The sequence below is a fragment of the Miniopterus natalensis genome, chromosome 11, assembly GCF_054644295.1.
Source record: "Miniopterus natalensis isolate mMinNat1 chromosome 11, mMinNat1.hap1, whole genome shotgun sequence".
Lineage (NCBI taxonomy): Eukaryota > Metazoa > Chordata > Mammalia > Chiroptera > Miniopteridae > Miniopterus > Miniopterus natalensis.
The window spans coordinates 61,209,854-61,226,783 of record NC_142091.1 but is presented as its reverse complement, the minus strand read 5'-3'; the positions used below and the strand labels follow the sequence as shown (position 1 = coordinate 61,226,783).

Here is a 16,930-nt window from a genome sequence, read left to right as displayed (position 1 = left end):
GCAGCTGATCAATGTTATGTTCTCACATCAATGTTTCTCTCTCTTTCCCTCCCTCTCTCTTCCTTTCTCTAAAAATCAAGAAAAAATATTTTAAAAAAGAAAAAGAAAACCCTCACCTCTGCCTGCGGCCTTTCTTTACTATGATGATCTAAGATCATAGGGACAAAAGCTCCTGGCTCATAAGTATTGGGTGGGACCTAGTGTCCTGCTTAAAGGTGAACTGGAATTCAGGGTACTCTGAGTTGCTTCTTTTGTTTTGTTTTTATTTTCTTGCCAGTGTTTCCAGATTCCTGGCTGTGCTTGGGGGCGGCCTGTTATTCGCCCCCCTGCCTGTGCCCCTCCAGCAGGACAGGGGAGGTGCCTGGCGGTCTCTAACCATGGCCTTCACTTCTGTTTTAGTGCCAACAACATGCCCAAGCAGGTCGAGGTGCGAATGCACGACAGCCACCTCAGCTCAGAAGAGCTTCCGAAGCGCCGGAACCTGGGGCTGCGAATGTGCGACAAGCTGGGGAAGAACCTCCTGCTCACTCTGACGGTGTTTGGTAGGTGACAGGGGCCTCCCCGCCTGCCCCTCTTCTCTGGTGCCTCCTGGCTCCATGGAGAAGCTGGTTTGGCAGCTCTGCTAAGGCCCCGTTTGCCCAGGCACGGCTGCCTCGATGGTATCACCTTCCCCACACCTGCCCTGGCCATGAGTTTGCCTCTTTGGGGGTCTAGTGGTCCTCAGATTTCACTGTGCACAGCCACCGCCCCTGAGTGTGGTGGTACACAGGTCCCCAGGGCCACCTGCTCGTGGAGACTTGGCTTTGGGCCACCTGAAGTGAAGTCCTGGACTCTGTATCTTAACAAAGCTTCTAGATGATTCCAAAGCAAGTAGCCAGTGTGCCACACTGAGAGAAATACCTACATCAAGACAAAGGCAGGAAACCCCACTAAGACGGCTTCCAAGCTCTAACCTTCCCTGAACATCTCACTAACTTAGATTCATTCCGCACATTAGCTAAGGAGGCCAGTGTGGGGGAGGCTTGTTCCGATGCCTTGGCCTGCTCCTGGTCTATCTCGAAAGTCTCACTCCTCTGCTTCAGGCCTCACCCACACCGTAGCTGTTTTTTTGTGTGACTGTTAATATAATTTTGGTCCTAGGTTTTCAACCAGGGTTTATTGAAAATGCAGTGAATTGCAGTTTCTTGTAATGACAGCCACACCACTTCCTTTCTTGATCCCTCCCTCTTTCCTGAGCTCTCTCTTGGGCGCACACGGAGCAGTGAACAGCCCGTCTCCCACCCCCAGCACACACCGGCCCCCTTCAGCCCATGGCTTCTGCTTTGAGTCCGTCACCTTGGGTGGGAGTTTGCCATAGCCCAGTTCACTTAGGAAGAAGAAACCACAGGCCTTGTAGGGTTTTCCAAGGGTTACCCTCCACAGAAGCACAAGCCGTTCATCGTAGGTCTTGGAGAAGTGTATTTTTTGCCTGTAAAAGAAGCAAAGATCTGGCTTTTGGCCACACTCCTCCCTCTGCATTCCTGGAGCTAACACTTTCACCCATAGACCTGGCACTCCCTCCCTCCCTTGCAGCTAGTGGTGTTTTCACCTGATCTGTGGTTTCCACAAGGGTTGTTTATGTTGGCCACCTGTTTGGGGAGATCTGAAGCTTTTCTTGTGGAATCTCTGAATACGCAAACTGAAAGGCTTCTGCCAGCATCTCTGCCCAAATCATTTCCTCCCAAAGGACATATTTTTAGAAATCTTCCCTGACCTTCCATACGATCAGCAAGTCTAGAGATTATGTAAGAGGCTACAGAAGGCAAGGACAAAACCTCTCGAGGATAAGCCATGGGGAAATTACTGGAAGTTAAAGGAAACAGAAGAAAAAAGGAAACTGACATCAGCTTAGTCAGTCAAATGTTCCTTTTATGGGGTACCCAGTTAAAAAGAGAAGAAATACATTAAATACCATGCCACGTGGCCAGGCCTAGGCTGAAAGGAGAAGCAATATTTGGCACTTGGATAATTTCTGCTGACAATCTCTGACTCTACATGTAGAAGATAGTCTCAAAAAAAGTGGGGTGCAGTTGCCATGATGTATTTCCCACAAAGCCTTGAGAAGGCTCTCCTTGCTTCTCCCAGAGCAGCCATTAGACTAGTTGGAGATACAAAATATTCTCTTAGTCACCATCAACATCAGCTTCACTTATCTGGTGGTGTTTTCATTACACATTGTTTATCACCTGATAATAGAGGAGTATGGAAAAGGTCGATGTCACTGAAACAAGTCCTTAAAGCTGTTCATGTGACTAGAGTAAAAAATAATAATAATAATAATAGATCCAGATTATTTTTCCCTTCCTTGTAGGTGTCATCCTGGGGGCAGTCTGTGGAGGGCTTCTCCGCTTGGCCTCTCCTATCAACCCCGATGTGGTCATGTTAATAGCCTTCCCAGGGGACATACTCATGAGGATGCTGAAGATGCTCATCCTTCCTCTAATCATCTCTAGTTTAATCACAGGTAAGTCCACCTCTCTGGTGCGCGGCCAAAGTGGGTCAGACCCTTGCTCTTGCTTTTGGATTGAGCGTTGAATCTCAATTTAGTTGAAGGAATGAATATGATCATCTGTGTCATTTCATTTTAGAGCCTTTGTTTTCCCACCTCTAAAATGGGGACAGTCAACCCTTAAAAAACGTTTCCACTTATTGGTCAGCCCATCTGTCTGTCCAGCAACAAAAGATGAAAAGGAAACAACATTATGTTAAAAATGATAGTATCAAAAAAAAAAATAATAATAATAATAAAAATGATAGTATCTGCAGTGATTTTAATTTTTAAGGTATATTTTTCTCATTTTCTAAATTCTGGTTGGTTCAGAAACTGATAAAGGTAATAAATAGAAAAGGAAAATTTTCTTTACTATTTAATTGGGTGTGGAGGGAAGTAAGTATTAAAATAAATAAGCCAGCTGGCATGGCTCAGCAGTTGAGCATTGACCTAGGATCCAGGAGATCGAAGTTCAATTCCCGGTCAGGGCACATGCCCGGGTTGTGGACTTGATCCCCAATCTGGGAACATGCAGGAGGCAGCCGATCAATGACTGTCTCTCATCATTAATGTTTCTATCTCTCTTTCCTTTCCTCTCTCTGAAATCAATAATATATATATATAAAATAGATGAAATACTAGATATGAAAGCTCTTTGGCTTTTTTGGAAGAAAGTTTTTCTTCTATCATGGTCACTTGTTTTTGGCTGAAAAAAAATGTTTTATATGAAAGAATTTTCCCCCTCCAGGGCCTTATACTGGTGCTCTCCTCCTTACCAAATGATATTACTAGAACAGCGTATAAATTGTTGTAGTTTAGAGACTAAGCTCTGAATTAAGGTGAGACTCTGGACTTTGGTCTGTAGTTAGGTGCCAATAGGTTAGGTGGCCTTGGGAAAGTCGTCCCTCCCGACAGTTCACCTTGTGAAGGAGGTGAGGCTCTGGTAGTTGAAGAGATTTTGATGCTAAACCTGGCTGTTCTACAGTCTCATAGATGGTTGACCAGAGAGCCCAGAAATGCTGGGACTCGGTGTCAAAAATTTTGAGGCTTGATGTAGGGCCACCAGCTTCTTATTTTCCCAAGTGAGGATATTAAAAGCAACCACCACCAAGAAAACAAGTAAAAATCTAGCATGCTCCAGCACCATCCCTTCATAAAAGAAAGGATATTTTGATACCAAATAAGTGGGAAGAACATAATCTCAGAATTAATACTTGAATTTATTCAACTTTATTTTAACTCCATATTGTAGACTGACAAAAAGTAGTCAGAGATCACCAACTCTCCGCAGTTCTCTAGAGTCTCAAAAATATCTTTGGAAAATAAAATCGCAAACTGTGGGATTGACCAGCTATTCAGTAGAAAGAGGTTTAATTAAGCATTCATGCATTTGAATAATAGGAAGCCAAGTTCTAGGCATGCAGAGATGGGTAGTTAACAGCAACATCACAGAGTTAACCCTCGCGGGTTTCTTTTCAATCCAGGCTTGTCGGGCCTGGATGCTAAAGCCAGCGGGCGCCTGGGCACGAGAGCCATGGTGTATTACATGTCCACCACCATCATCGCCGCCGTCCTGGGGGTCATCTTGGTCTTGGCAATCCACCCAGGGAACCCCAAACTTAAGAAGCAGCTGGGGCCTGGGAAGAAGAATGACGAAGTGTCCAGCCTGGATGCCTTTCTGGACCTCATTCGAAACCTCTTCCCGGAAAACCTTGTCCAAGCCTGTTTTCAACAGGTAACCCGAAGTTCTGAGGCTCCCGCGCCCTGCTCCCCGTTACCCAGGTGCTCCTTTGAGTTTGTTTCAATGCACCAGCTCTAGGGAGTGAGTTTCTTAATATTTCATTAGCTCTGTCTAGGAGTGTATGAGGTGATCTGGGGCAGGCCTTGGGGCCTGGAGTCTTGTGGATTTTTTTTACCCCCCTCCCTTTTTTTTGCTCACAATACCGTTCTCCTTTTTCCCCTCTTTTGTTTTTCTTTTTAGTTCCTGCCTCTGCATCATCCAAGGGCACATTCTTATCACCTTTGCTCACAGCCCTCTAGAGTTCCCAGTGGTTCTCAATCTTGGCAGTATAGCCAAACCATGTGCCACCGGTGTGTTTAAAAAATACACATGCTCAACAGAATCAAAGCTTCCAGGGTGGGACTGGGAATGGGGTATTTCTTAAATTGTGGAAGTAACAAGTGAGGATTGTGAAAAATTTAAATTGTATAGATGTACATAAAGTAAAAAAAATTCAAGTCTTCAGTTCCTTTCCCTAGAGCTACTCATGTTCAGAATTTGGCATGTGTGTATGTGTGTAAAATGCATGTGTATATAGTCTTTAAAATTTAATTCCACCCAAGCGCTTCTGCATTATACGTAGCGTGCTGCATCTCACCTTTTCATTTAAGTGTTTTAGCATTCTCCCCCCCATTCTCTCTGTCTCTCTCTCACTGTCTCTCTCCTGCTTCCTTTTGTCATGATCACATAGCACTTCTAAAGGATAAATTCCTAGAAGCTAAAATGTCCTGCCAAAGAGTTTTGCATTTTGAGTTTGCAGGGTGTTGCAACATAGCCCTACAATAGTTTACAGGGATGTATACTCCTAGCAACTGCATACAGGCATCTATTTTTAAAAACGTGTGATTCTTCAAAACATGATTCCGGGGAGGGAACCACTGAGATGGCTGCCTGGGCCCCGCTCACCAGCCTGTTGTCTGGCCCTAAGGCCAGTTCAGGTTGGAACCTCAGTTCCGATACGCTCCAGTGGGGACTAAACTAGAACTAAGAAGCTTCCTTCAGCCATTCCCAGGGAATCACAGAAGAATGGTCTTAGGAAACAGGTCCCTTAGAGGAAAAGTCCGTATTCCCAGCTACCCCCAAAATGCAACTGCCAGCCACTGCTGAGCCCAGATGACTCTAAGGTGGGATATGGTCTCCGATTCCCAATGCCACTTTGGTGCCACTTGGAGCAAAGAGCTATATTAACAGGCCGGGGAAGTGGATGGGGAGCAGATGGGAGCAGGCTAAGGAAGGGGTGCTTACTGGCACTCTCCGTATAATGTGCTGGCCCTGAGCCAGCCTGCTTAGAAGATGGAGTCTCTTGCTTTGAACTCAAGCCTGGGTTTCTTTTGTATTCTCAGCATGGGTCTACAGTGGGCTTCTGTTCTCCGCTTTGTTCCTGGGAGCATGGTTCTGTTGCTCACAGAAGCCTCCCTTCTGATCACTCCTGAATTCTCTCTTCACGCCAACATTGCCCAGACCAAGGGCCCCATGCCTGCCTGTTCCCCAGCTCACACACTTAGCCTGGGCTTTCTCCCTCCCTTAGCAAGAACATGTGGCCAGGCTAGGACAGAACACCCTGCCTCACCCCGAGAGCAGGGCGCTGTGCTGTGTTCTCCCCCACTTCAGACAAGTGCTCAGATAAGCATGGCCTGCTCTTGGGCCCAGCCGCAGTGGGACTGGGCCCACACAGTTTATCACGCGGCACATGTGGTGGAAAGAACTCAGCGCAGTCAGGCCATCTGAGTTGAAGTCCCAGCTCTGCCAATAACTCTGTGATGTCTGACAAGTCACTTGAGTTCTCCGTGCTTCCTTTTCCGTATCTATTCAGGATTCAGCCATCTATTGCCTGCTACATGCCGGTGCTGACATTCTAGGGTCCCACACAAGTTCTAATATCATGCCCCTGGCGGTAGTGTTTCTCTGGGCTCAGATGTGAGTTTTCACTGTGCTCTGTGTACAGGGTGCCTGGCACCTTTAAAAATAGGACGGCTGCCACAGATGCCGAGGAATAACATGAGAGGTTCTTGGGAGACCGTTTGCACAGAGATGCTTGGGGAACATTGAGTAATGCTTGGCATTCACTATCCAGTAGGAGCAGGTGTCTTCCCATCTTACATTGGGATCTGAAATACAAGCCAAGGCCCCAGGAGGCTGCTGGCAGCTGGCACATCTGGCACCCAGATGGAGATCTCAGCAGAGCCTGGCCCTGGAAGGACCCACATGGGTTGGTCTGTGAAGACTTTGTCCTGCAGGAACCAGACAGGAAGGAACTAACCAGGCAGGTCATGAGGTGCTGATCTAACCCCAACCAGGACACTTGTCCTTCTCTTCTTGAGCAGGTTCCATCGTGAGGGGCTGGGAAGGTCATCCAACAGGGCCCCCATGTTTGATGTTGTCCTGAGGGACAGAGCTACAGCCATGGGAATAAAAGAAGTAGACATCCACCCCCCAACTTGAAGCTCTTGTCCCATTACTGAGCCATTCTGTCTGTAGTATGTTACAAATCCAGTAATTATCATGTGATGAGGACAGTCGTGTCCCACCCTATATGAGTAATAAAACCTCACTTTGTTAAGCCCAAACATAAAATGTTCCCCAATTTTCATAACCTTGTTTTGGCATTTTAAAATTATTTTTAACATAACTGGACACTTTAAAATACATAAGTGGCCATGCTTTTGGTGACCTCATCTTTATGGGTTTTTTTTCTTTCACTCCATTAGATTCAAACAGTGACGAAGAAAGTCCTGGAGGCACCTCAGTCAGAAGAGGAGAGCAATGTAACCACCTCTGTTGTCTCCCTGTTGACCGAGACGGCAACAGAGGCACCTGAAGAAATGAAGGTGGTTATCAAGAAGGGCCTGGAGTTCAAGGACGGCATGAATGTCTTAGGTAGGCAACCCGGTGTTCATTTCCCCGGGGGAGTCGTCTCTGTCTCTGAGACAGTGGCTCAACTCTCCTGCATCTCAGCAGCTGGGCATCCCTCACTCCCTTCTCAGGAAAACAGTGGCTCTGGTGTCCTCCAGCTGGAACAGGAGGCTCTCTCTGGGAGGGGTTCAAGGGTCACTGGGACCGAGAGCTGAGGGATTAGGAAGAGGGAGGTGGGCAGAAGCACTGCCATGAGGGGACATGACAACTAGAGGTCAGGTGTGGGAAAGACAGGATGACCGTTCACTGGGCACGTTCTTTGACTTTCTGTGTGGCGTTGGCAAGTCACTTTCTCTGACTCTCCATTTCATGCAGTTACACATCCAATTCTTTCATTTCTTAAGCATTTTTGTTAGAGTTGTCCTTGGAGACCAGTACTGTGCTAGGCATGGAGGATGTCCCTCCCCAACTCTCACAGTCTATAGACAAATGCAATGCTATCAGGAGTACAGAGTGTTGGCTGTTGATGTCAAAAAAAGCATATCAAAAGGAGATTATCTTGTTTAACTTTCTGGAATTCTAATGAGCCCTTTCCCCTAGTCTGGAGCCTTCTTAGCATGCCATCCTGGAGGTTCTTTGGCTCTGTAATTGGACTGACTACGTTTGGGTCCCTTAAAGACTACTCACTGGTTATCTGACCATGGGCAGTTACCCCACTTCTTGAGCTTCATTGGTGAAGTGGAGATGGGATGGGCATTTCCCTTGTAGATCATTATGAATATTAAGTGAGATTGTGTATGTAGAACACAATTGTACATGCCATGTGCTTTATTGATGTGAGCTACAATCATTACTAAAAGTGAGCTGAGGAACTCAATAAAAACACTCCTTTCCACAGAGGATAGAGTCCCCCATAGTGTGAGTGACTCCAGTTTGCTCAGTTTACTCCACACCCAACCCCTGGGTCCACTTCTCACACTAACCCCCATCCACTATTAGAATGGTGTCCCAAAACAAGAAAGAGGGACATTTGACTATAAACTGGGGAAAACGGGGAATCTGGCTGGAGGAAGTATGTTGATGATCCATGCGAGCAAAATTTCTAAGGATCTGAATGAGCGCTGTTTAGAAATGGATGAGCTCAGTGGGCCCTCTATTTGGCCATCTAGGAGGTTGAATACCATTGTCTCTTTAGTCAGCTTGACAGAGGAAATACAGAATGCCCAGTTAAATCTGAATTTCAGACAAACAACAAATAATTCTTTAGTATATGACCCAAATATTGCATGGGACATACTGATATTAAAATTTTTTTTTGCTCTGGCTGGTGTGGCTCATTTGGTTGGGCATTGTCCCATATACCAGAAGGTTGCTGGTTTGATTCTGGGTCAGGGCACATGTTCAGGTTGTGGGCTCGATCCCCATTACGGGGCATACAGGAGGCAGTGGATCTATGTTTCTTTCACATCAATGTTTCTTTCTCTCCCCCTCTCCCTTCTTCTCTTTCTAAAATCAATTAAAATTTTTTTTTTATTCATTGTTTATCTGAAATTCAGATTTTAACTAGGTATCTTATTTGTTTGTTTTAAAATTGATAACCTTACTCTTATTTATCCAGAATGGTTGGGAGAGGTGGGGGGAGGGGAAAGGCAGGATTATCCAGCTACTGAAAAGCAGAAGCATCAGTCGGGGATCTTTTTCTTTTGTTTCCTTTTTTTTTTTTCTTTTGGCCTGTCAGGAAGTTGGTTGGGTAACTGTTGGGTAAGTGGGATTGAGGGTGCTGATAAGCGGACTCAGTTGCCAGGCAATGGAAGGTAAACAAACACTGCTGACATTAGTGTCTGATGAAGGAGGAAGGAGAGAGGAGAGAGTAGGAGAATCTTCTGAGAAGGAGGGTTTGCACATATCCCCAGCGTCCATCCCTCAGTAGCTCATGTCTCCCCCTGCCCAGATACCTGTGACCCTTCCAGGACCTTCCAACTGCCATGACTCTCCCAGACTCTGTGGTCAGCGTGGCTCCGTAGTCTTCCACACACTCTGAGGAATGGGGCCAGAGCTTTGGAGTGAATCATTCAGAAGACTTTCAAGGTCGTTTCTAGAGTCTCGGTGGATTCTGGGAAGTCACGCAACCTTTGACTGTACTGGGGAGTTTCAACACAGCACACTACTCTCTCAATCCCAGTGGCCAAGTCTAAGAGGGCTTTGTTCAGACGAAACACCCCTGTTCCAGAGTGAATTCAATGAGTCAGTGTCTCCAGAGGGAAATAATGAGCTGGACGTGGGTTTCCAAGTGCAGTGTGAGGTTCTACAAAGCCAAGGGAAGTTAGACCGTTGAGAAACTTCCCACTTAAAAAATCACGGCTGAAATAACGGTTCTTTCCATAGTTTTCCAAAGGTAGAGATGGTGACTTTCTTTGTGTTTTGCTTTTGGGCTTTGGAAAGTCCCAAGGATCAAGCATTGCAATAAATAAAGATAAAACCCTGGCTCTGGCCTCGCACTTCTTTAAAAGACTCATTTCTTTCCCAGAAAATGTCCAGAGCACTTCTGGGCTCCCCTCTAATCCCAGCTGTTTAAATCACCTGTGAGAGATTGCTCCTTTAAACAGTTCTCTCTCACACTTGTGGATATGTCCAGTTTCTGCTCCTCCTGCAAGGGGAACTTTTTAATTCCAGGTTTTTGGGACCTTGAGACCTGGCTCATTTTCTCTTAAATTTTCCAAATGGGATTAACTGAGTAATACTAGCTCCTCTCGGTCAGAATGTTCGGATTATGTCTCACTGTGCACCTCACAAACTCGTCTCCGTGGGTTCCAGAGAAGGGCTGGAGAATAGCCTGGATTTGATTTCATACATTACTGCTGAGTGAGGCCTCTCTCTCCTGGATCTAATTCTCACTGAGCCTTTGTCTTCATGGCCAATGATTTCCTTGTAAGTCACTTGTCAATCTTTCTGGCCAAGGACTGAGAAGGGGAAATATTAAATGTCAAGGATTAACAATCCCAAGTGCAAGTACTGGATTCTTTCTGCTGAAGATGGACAGGGTCCAGTGAAGGGCAACTGAGTAATCTGAGTTGATATGTGCTTGGTGTGAGGTGGTGAGAAGTTTTGGTGATGAGGGAAAAGGTAAAATCAGGGACTCAGAGAGAAAGAATTCCCCTCTAAGAATCAGATTATAATGCTACAATTTCCCTGATATAGCTGAAGACTTTAGGCATAACTGGACACCTCAGGAAACTGGCTATCCGAGGGAGGGTCTGGAAATTAGGTCTGCCAAACTGGGACAGGGTAGGGGTGGGGCAGAGGAGGAAGAGAGAGAGGAGAGAAGCTGGCCCACACTGTAGATCGGAGAAAAGTCAGATGGTCCGCAAGATCCTGTAGCCAAGGGGACAGTGACATTGATTTATAGCCCATGCAAGTCATCAGAATTGGAACCCCAAGAGCAGCAATACTGGGCCAGGAGTTGGGGTGGGCACGTGGTGACTGGCAATCAGAAATACAGTCTTCAGGCAGTCACGGGGACGTTTGTTAGCCATGTGGTGCACTTGGTCCCAGGGTGATCTGAGTGAGACTCCAGGCCGGGCACGGGGTTGGTAAGGAGAGAAAAGCCAGGCCTTGGAGGAACTAAAGTATAGGGTAGGTTCCCAGGACTGAAAACGCAGGCACAGGGAATGAGGCAAAACCAGCACGGAAATATCACCCAAGCCTGAGCGCAGCAGGCGGTCCAGGCCCTACTGCAATTTGCTGCCGACACCCTGCGGCAGGCCCAGAGCTCCTGGAATCCTCTGGCCCTGGCCGGGGGCTAGGACTGGCCCTGGAGCCTGAGGGGGCTGGGCGTAGATGGAAGTCAAATGATATCAAGCCAAGGGAGAAGGGCTGAGGGGCTCGGAAGGAACAAAGTCTACATTCTGTCTTTAAGATCCTGAAAAAAATACAATTTAAAAACAGCATTCTAACCATTTTGACCAAGAAAGGAATTACAATGAGTTAATTAATAACAGGTTAAACCCAAACATACTAGGTCAGCTGGGATTTCCCATCAGTTTTGGATTTCTCTTTGCTTTCCAGTTGATTTCTTGACATTCACCCTCCTTCTTACATTAGGCGTCTAGCCACAGAAAAATAATTTTACATTCAGGGTTTCCCTAGAATAAACCATACCAGCCACGCATTAATTTGGGGTAACAGCAAACCAATATAGACATAACCCTGGCAGAGGCTTTATTGGCTAATTGATCTCTGCTATTCTCATATTGCTCCAACGTTTGCATGCTAATCTCCAAGTCCCAGCAAGCCTGGTTTTCATTAATCTATGTGCTAATAAAATCTGCTTACACATGATTTCATAATGAGGAGGAGAGAAAAGAGAGCACTTTTTAGTTTGGAATGAAAATAAATTCATTTTCTTCAAGCAGCTAACACTGCTGATAGTTCAGCTTGCGCAGGTAGAGTGTTGAGGAATGCCGTCATTATTGGGGGGAAGGTATTTTCCGCACGACATCTAACGCTTTTGTCTTTTCAGGCCTCATTCACAGAGTGGGTGGCAGGTGCGAGCATGTGGCTCCATGCATCGGGAAAGGTAAAGAGCAAGCGGGAAGAAACACAGACTTTATAATGTGTCCTTCTGTGCAATGTGATTCACCCAACAGGTCTGATAGGGTTTTTCATTGCTTTCGGCATCGCCATGGGGAAGATGGGAGAGCAGGCCAAGCTGATGGTGGAATTCTTCAACATTTTAAATGAGATTGTAATGAAGCTGGTGATCATGATCATGTGGTAAGTGGGCTTGTTCTTACTTCATCATGGTGGGCTGGGGGGGGGGTGAGGTCTTGGCATCCCCAGAAAATACTGAGCCCCCTCAGCAGGAAAGAGTGGGCGGGTGTGGACCAAGCAAAGTGCTCTCTGGAAAGACTTTGAGAAAGGAATGCAAATCTCTTCTTTGGAGCTTTTCCTAGAAAATGGAATGAAAAACTAGCCCTTGGGCAAAACTCTATCTGCCATTTGTTTTGTTTATGTTTTTTCCATTGATTTTTAGAGGGACTGGAAGGGGAGGAGAGAGGAGGAAGAGAAGAGAAGAGAGAGAGATCGCTTGGTTGCCTCTCACCCATGCCCGACAGGGCGGGCACTGCACCCGCAACCCAGGTAGCTCCTGTGCCTGGGAATCGAGTCACAACCCTTTGGTACAAGAGCGGGCGCTCTAACCATGGAGCCACGCCTGCCAGGCCTCTGCCGTTTGTTTTGCATGGCCTGAATGAGTTCTGTGTATTTATTTTGCTGAGGGGGGAAATCAAAAGAGTAACACTGTTCTGCAATGCATGGACATGATACGGAATTTACAATCGGGGCATAAATAAGGTTTTCCTGGGCCGCTGCCACATCTGCCGCTTCGCGTATTGTGGACGGTGGCTATTGTACTAAAAAGTGGAGTTGAGTAGTTCTGACCAAGACCGTGTAGCCTGCAAAGCCTGAAATATTTACTATTTGGCCCTTTCCATACAGCGTTTGCTGATCCCTGCCCTGAAAGAGAAAAAAAAGAGAGAGGAAGAGAGATACGCTGGAAAAACCAATCAGTAATACTGAAACCGAGCAGTATCAGGAAGCTAAGATAAGCCCGAAGGGGACATGGCATGACCCACTGCTCCAGTTTTCTGGTGTCTGAAAGCAGTGTAGTTTTGACCTGGTTACTCATGACTCAAATAGAAGAAAAAAGAGGCAGTTCTTAGGCCATGCAAGCAAAAGTGAAATCACAGAGGATATATTAGGACTATAAATACTCTTAGGAATCTCACCCCACCCTCTACTTTTACAGAAGAGAAAACTGTGGCCCAAACACACTAAATCTTGATTCTTGCACATGATGATGATAATAATAAAAGCTATCACTTATGACTTTCTTTTATCGGCCAAGATCCATGATAGGAGCTTAGTATCTATCAAATGTAATCCCAATAACACTGCAAAGATGAATTATTATTCCCATTTTACAGACAAAACAACTGAGGCTCACTGGGGTGAATTGGCTTACCTAAGGTTATGTAGCGAGGGAGAGCTGGAGTTCATACTGATTTCAAAATCCTTGATGGGTAAGCGGGTGGGGTGCTTTGGTTTAAATCATCTAAGCAACGTCATCTCCACTTCATTTTATGTGTGTTTATGGTCTGTGGTTTTCAAGCCTTGGGTAGCCCTGGAGATCATGAGTGCCCATTCTTTCACCAAGGAAGCTGTGCTACCTTCTGTCACCGGAACCTCCTAGTGGTCCCTTATCGGATAGATTTTCACATGCATTGGTTTCAGACCCTTATGATGGTCCCGTATGCCTGACTAAAAAAAACCCAACACAACAAAACCATTTTTAGACCAAACCACATCTGAGTTCTGTTTGCCACAGGAATTCTGGGTGATGAATTCCCCATCTCTTCATGTCCCAGGCCTACCCACCTTCACCCTCAACCGCCCCCTTCTATGAGGTGCATTCCACTGAAATTCTACCTTCTTTCTCTCTTCTTTTTTTTCTTTGGCTCCTACTCCCACCTTACAAGGGCAAAAATCTGTTCGTTACTTTTTTTAAATTTTTATCTCCACTGACCTGAACACACTGATGTGCTTATAGTAAATTCTTATGAAAACTTCAGGTCTGAGTGGGCTAGCTGAAGACCCCAGGGTCTCAGATCATGAAGATGTTCTTTGTGATCTCATGAACCATATTTAATAGATCTAGCTTGGCCAGATCATTGCTTTACTGTACTTTTAAAACATGAAAAGGATGCTAGTAAATAATGTGTTGTTTGAGATTATTGTACTGATTCTTCAGCTTCCCAGGCAACACTAGATTTCTGAATGTTTCTTTTGTGTGAAGACTTAAAGTCATACACAATGTGATGCTGTAAAAAGTTTTAAAAAGTCTTTTCGATCCATTGTGAGGTTGTTGAGAATTTAATAAATGGTATTACATAAAGCAGAATAGACCTCTTGTTTCCTAGAACTTCTAGCAGGGTGAGCATCTTTGCTCTAAAAATGCAGTTCATATCTCTGTATTATGAAGCCAACAATGTGGGCATCGTATGAAAGCTCCTTCCTTCATCTGTACCAGCGTCATTTCCACTGAGCCCTTGAAAGAAAGGGAGTCTTCTAGGAAATTAGATGAGTCATGGGATAAAATGCAGCCCTTTTTCTCCCCAGGGGTAGAGGGGGTGTGGATCAAGAAGTTTCCCATTCACTGAAACCAGGACTCCTAAAGATTTAGCTAATATCCCAGGAGATGAAGAGCGATTGTGAGTCAGGAACAAGACCTACGGAATGATTTCTGACAGCTGTTTAGTTACCTCATCCAGGCAGTTAGGAGGGTGTTACATGACATGAGATGCCAGTTCTGCACATTTCTTTCATTCTTAAGCTGCCTCGTCAAAATTTGATAACAAAGAGTGTGAAAAGGTTCTGGATAAAAGAGTCAACCACTCTTTCACTGACCCCTTCAAAGCTTAAAGAATCGGAGTTCTTGGCGTGTTCTTCTATAAGTGGTAGTAAGAATAGTAATAATAGCAATTTAACATTGAGGTGGTTGCTATTATTCTAATAACTACTAAATTATAGCTTAGAGTTATTAAATTCTTGCTATATGCTCAGCATTGTTTCAATTACTGTAGTCTACCTATTTATTACTGAGAAGATAGTAATTATTATAATCATTATTAAATCATAACTAAGACTCACCAAATTCCTGAATTAAGATTATTAATATTCCAATTGCTTTATATGCATTAACTCATTTATTTTTTACAATAATACCAAACAAAAATAAGGACTTTCATTAGCCCCATTTTCCAGATGAGAAAACTGAGCCCAGAGGCTGACTTGCCAGGCATTGCACAGCCTAAGGGATGGGAGCCGTGTGAAAGTGGTACCTAACTCAACTTCCGTCCGACTTCAGGCTCCTCCAACTTCAGGGTCCTCCTGCTGCTACCTGTGGGACTTTAGGCAAGTCAGACGCACTCTGACCCCCACATCCTGATCCGTGAAATGACTGATTATAAAATCCATATCAGAGAATTGTGTGAAACTGAGCCCAACAGTTGTGGAGCTTTTCCTATGCACTGGCACTTGTCTAAGCACTTTACATGAACTAGTATTATTATTGTGACATTGTGATTACCATTACTAGTCATCAGCTCTATCCAGAACCTGCGTTTCTCTCTGTTCATGAATTCTTTAAGAAGCCTGCAAAAATATATGATTTTCAAAAGAGAGAAACACTTGATTTTTGTGTGATTTTCATATCCTCATTTTTTGCAAAGTTCTTTAAAATATTTAATCTTAAAAACTTAAACAGAAAGTAAAACTTTTTATAGTCTCACAATGATAGAAACATAAAGTGAGAAGTGAAATCTCTGCTCACTCTCTCAGTTCTCCCTCCCAGTTAGCCCACCACCATCCATCCATCCATCCATCCATCCATCCATCCATCCATCCATCCATCCATCCATCCTTCTGTTCTTTCACTCCACAAATATTTTTTGAGTACCCTTTCAATGCTAGTAAGAATTTTAGGCACTGGTGATATAATGGTGAATAGGACAGAGAAAGATTCCTGCCCTCACGGAACGTACATTTTACTGAAAGGAGAGAAAAAATAAAAGGAAGCAAATAAAAATCCGTATAGTAACCAGTGCTACAAGGTCAATAGACAGGGAAAGAGGAGAGAGAGTGATGGGGGGAATGGAAGTAAAGAGCGAACTGTCACAGATGGGTCAGGGAGGGGTGTCTGGAAAAGTGACTTTTGGTGAAAGTGGGAAGAGTGAGAGGGAGGCAGCTATATGAAGAACCTAGAGGAGAATTTTCCAGGGAGAACAAATAGCAAGTGGAATATTTTTGAGGGTCGAAAGGAAGGTCTGGAGTTGGTGAGAGTGGTGGTGGCGGAGGCTGGTGAAGTTGGAGAGGCGGGCAGCCCACGGGGCCCTGCAGGCCACCTTGGTGAGTTGAGCTTTTATGAATTTGCAGTAGGAAGTCCCCAGAGGGTAGCAGCCTGGAGGGTCTATGAACTAATTTCTACTCGAACCTGATGAAAAATTCTAATCCACGTATGGTAACTCTCAGCAAAAGTCACCCCTTGGATATCCAGAACACCTCTGCCTAAGTGGCTTGGGCAAAATGTACGTTTGTGTTACTTCCTGAGCCTGAGTACCGACAGCGCCTTTAGGTAACTGGAATGTATCGTTAAGTCTTTATTGACACAGTCTTCCAGTTCTGAGTTCTCTTGGGATTCATTCAAACTGACAGACTGGCATTGCTGTTGGAAATGTGCGGGACAGAACCAGAGTGGCTTTCTGGCAGGACTGAAACCAAAGCTCCTAACGACGTAACTCCCTTACCTCCACTCCCAGTGTCTGGCCCACCGTCTGTCCCATGACTGAGAGTCCTACATTAATTCAGTGGATTAAGACCAAAGAGGCCTTGAGTAAACTGAAACTAAAGTAAATGGTTTCCAAAGGCTAACCAAGTAATATCTGCATTACATCAGTTGCAGGTCAGATTTTATTCCTTGAAACACTGGTTTCCAAACATGTCAACATTACCTTGGGAACTTGTTTAAAATATGTGTCCCAAGGTTAGCTCCAGGAAATTCTAACTCAGTAGGTATGTGATGGGCCCAGGGAACACATATTGTTACCAGGCAGTCCAGGTGATTCTGAAGCAGGTGTCTACGAAGGCACAGAGACATTGAAGGAGTTCTGGGTATGTTAGGTTCTTTGAATGAGTTTGTGTTTGTGGAGTAG

General features: G+C 45.1%; 1 protein-coding gene across 2 annotated transcripts in view; it reads left to right on the top strand.

Moving 5' to 3' along the window:
- Positions 1-403: 403 nt before the first annotated feature.
- Positions 404-16,930, top strand: part of SLC1A2 (solute carrier family 1 member 2) — a 41,940-nt gene continuing 25,413 nt past the window's right edge. For both annotated transcript variants that reach the window (XM_016206215.2, XM_087821812.1), the window contains exons 1-5: positions 404-542; positions 2,351-2,503; positions 4,015-4,265; positions 7,019-7,187; positions 11,810-11,936. In XM_016206215.2, coding sequence (XP_016061701.2) covers positions 410-542; positions 2,351-2,503; positions 4,015-4,265; positions 7,019-7,187; positions 11,810-11,936 — 833 coding nt within the window. In that variant the 5' untranslated portion in view covers positions 404-409. The remainder of the gene's footprint in view (positions 543-2,350; positions 2,504-4,014; positions 4,266-7,018; positions 7,188-11,809; positions 11,937-16,930) is intronic.